The 1,527-nt window shown below is 42.8% G+C and overlaps 1 protein-coding gene across 1 annotated transcript; it reads right to left on the bottom strand.

Annotated features, from left to right (window-relative positions):
• Positions 1-242: 242 nt before the first annotated feature.
• Positions 243-1,519, bottom strand: LOC111668976 (DNA-dependent ATPase/E3 ubiquitin-protein ligase HLTF-like). Its single transcript, XM_023425174.2, has 4 exons — positions 1,322-1,519; positions 1,038-1,204; positions 550-692; positions 243-361 (listed from the first exon to the last, which is right to left on the bottom strand). The coding sequence occupies exons 1-4, from the start codon at positions 1,517-1,519 to the stop codon at positions 258-260; spliced, it is 612 nt and encodes a 203-aa protein (XP_023280942.2). The 3' UTR covers positions 243-257.
• Between the last annotated feature and the right edge of the window lie 8 nt (positions 1,520-1,527).

The raw sequence follows: 1,527 nt of genomic DNA, 5'->3' as shown, positions 1-1,527 counted from the left end.
TGTATTAAGGCTGCTCCACAATGTTTACAACATGACTGCAAACGTATTGTCACTTCATTTAATTTTAGCATGAAAATTATACATTTAAAAATGATGAACAATGACTTCTCTAAAATACAAAAATGTACTGTCACAATTGGACACATTAAGAAAGAAGAAGGATGTTGCCATGTGATTTCTCCTCTGCAGATGTTTGCCAAATATTTCATTAAAATATTGCATAAACCTCATGCTATACCATTATATATCATATGAACTCAATTTGAGTAGATTACCTCCTCTGCAGTTAGTGGGATGGTCAAACCTTTTTTAGATGGCAATGAACCTCCCCCTGAACTTTTATATGATGCTTGACTTGCACCTGAAATCAAACATGCAGACACACACACACACACACACACACACATCCACAAACACAAAATAAGCAATGAAGTTAATGACAACTGAAAACCGACATTTGTAATGCAACAGTGTGAGCTACATGCGTCAATCTAAGGGGTTTTCCATCAGGATGAAAGTGAGGTTGGACAGTTGAGTGTATATGTGTACCTGCTGGTCTGCCTCCACCTGTGTTCAGTTTATAACCGCGACGTGCCATGCATTCAATCACAGCACTTTTGTTCTCTTCTCTGCCCCAGAAAGACAGCATCACAGGCATGGTAAACTTGTTTTTCGTGCCTGAGTACACCACCCTGACGCAGCAGAGAAACAAGCAATGACACACACACTCAAACATAAACTCACAGATGTTCAGTTTTAACCCTCTGTAATCATGGTGCATACAAGAACTCAATGTTCCTCTTAACAGAAATGAATGAAAATGAAAAAGGAGTACATGAAAATAAACAATGATTTGGAAAATCAAATCCAATACAGGTATTTAAGGGGAGAAGTTGTCAAAAGCAGCTATTTTAGCGTCCGTTCAGGGTTAGTCAGGTATTGATGTGGGATTTCTAGGCTGATATTAATGAAGATGTTGCAAAAAATCATATCCTTGCACAGCGAGGACACTGACACACCAATCACAATTTACTCACCCCTCTACTTTAGCCAAGTTGTTGTCCATGACGTGGGCCATAGCTGCTGCCAGCTCCCGCTTAATGTGTCCCACCTGGTTACCATAAATGTTGGCGACCATCACTGCATTGCGGTCGTGTGGATTCTGGGGCTCTCGTACTAAACCAACCATTTCCCCTTGATTCACCTGTCCAGAGAGTCAAAAACAGATTATTTCTCAGGGTATATCTGCACTAGGTGGCAATTCGTGGCAGTTCTGTTTCGCCTCCTCTGAAGAATAGAGGTGACCCTGATTGATCCTTACCACTCCTGTATAATATCTGAGGCCGACCACAGTGCCCTGCAGCTCTCCAAAAAGCACGCTGCCGTCTGCGTCTGGCTCCTCAGACGCTGCAGCTCTAATGGCCTGGGAGAGAGTCTCTGCACTGGTCTCATGGCGGTCTGTGAAGAGGTCCACCTCACTGTACCTGTCCCAACCAAACCTCCACCTGCGGGAAAACATAACACCTG

The sequence above is a fragment of the Seriola lalandi genome, unplaced genomic scaffold (assembly GCF_002814215.2).
Source record: "Seriola lalandi dorsalis isolate HSWRI2012SDOR001 ecotype SW California unplaced genomic scaffold, Sedor1 jcf7180002004456, whole genome shotgun sequence".
Lineage (NCBI taxonomy): Eukaryota > Metazoa > Chordata > Actinopteri > Carangiformes > Carangidae > Seriola > Seriola lalandi.
Note: the sequence above shows the minus strand (reverse complement) of the source record. Positions and strands in the feature narration are given on the sequence as shown.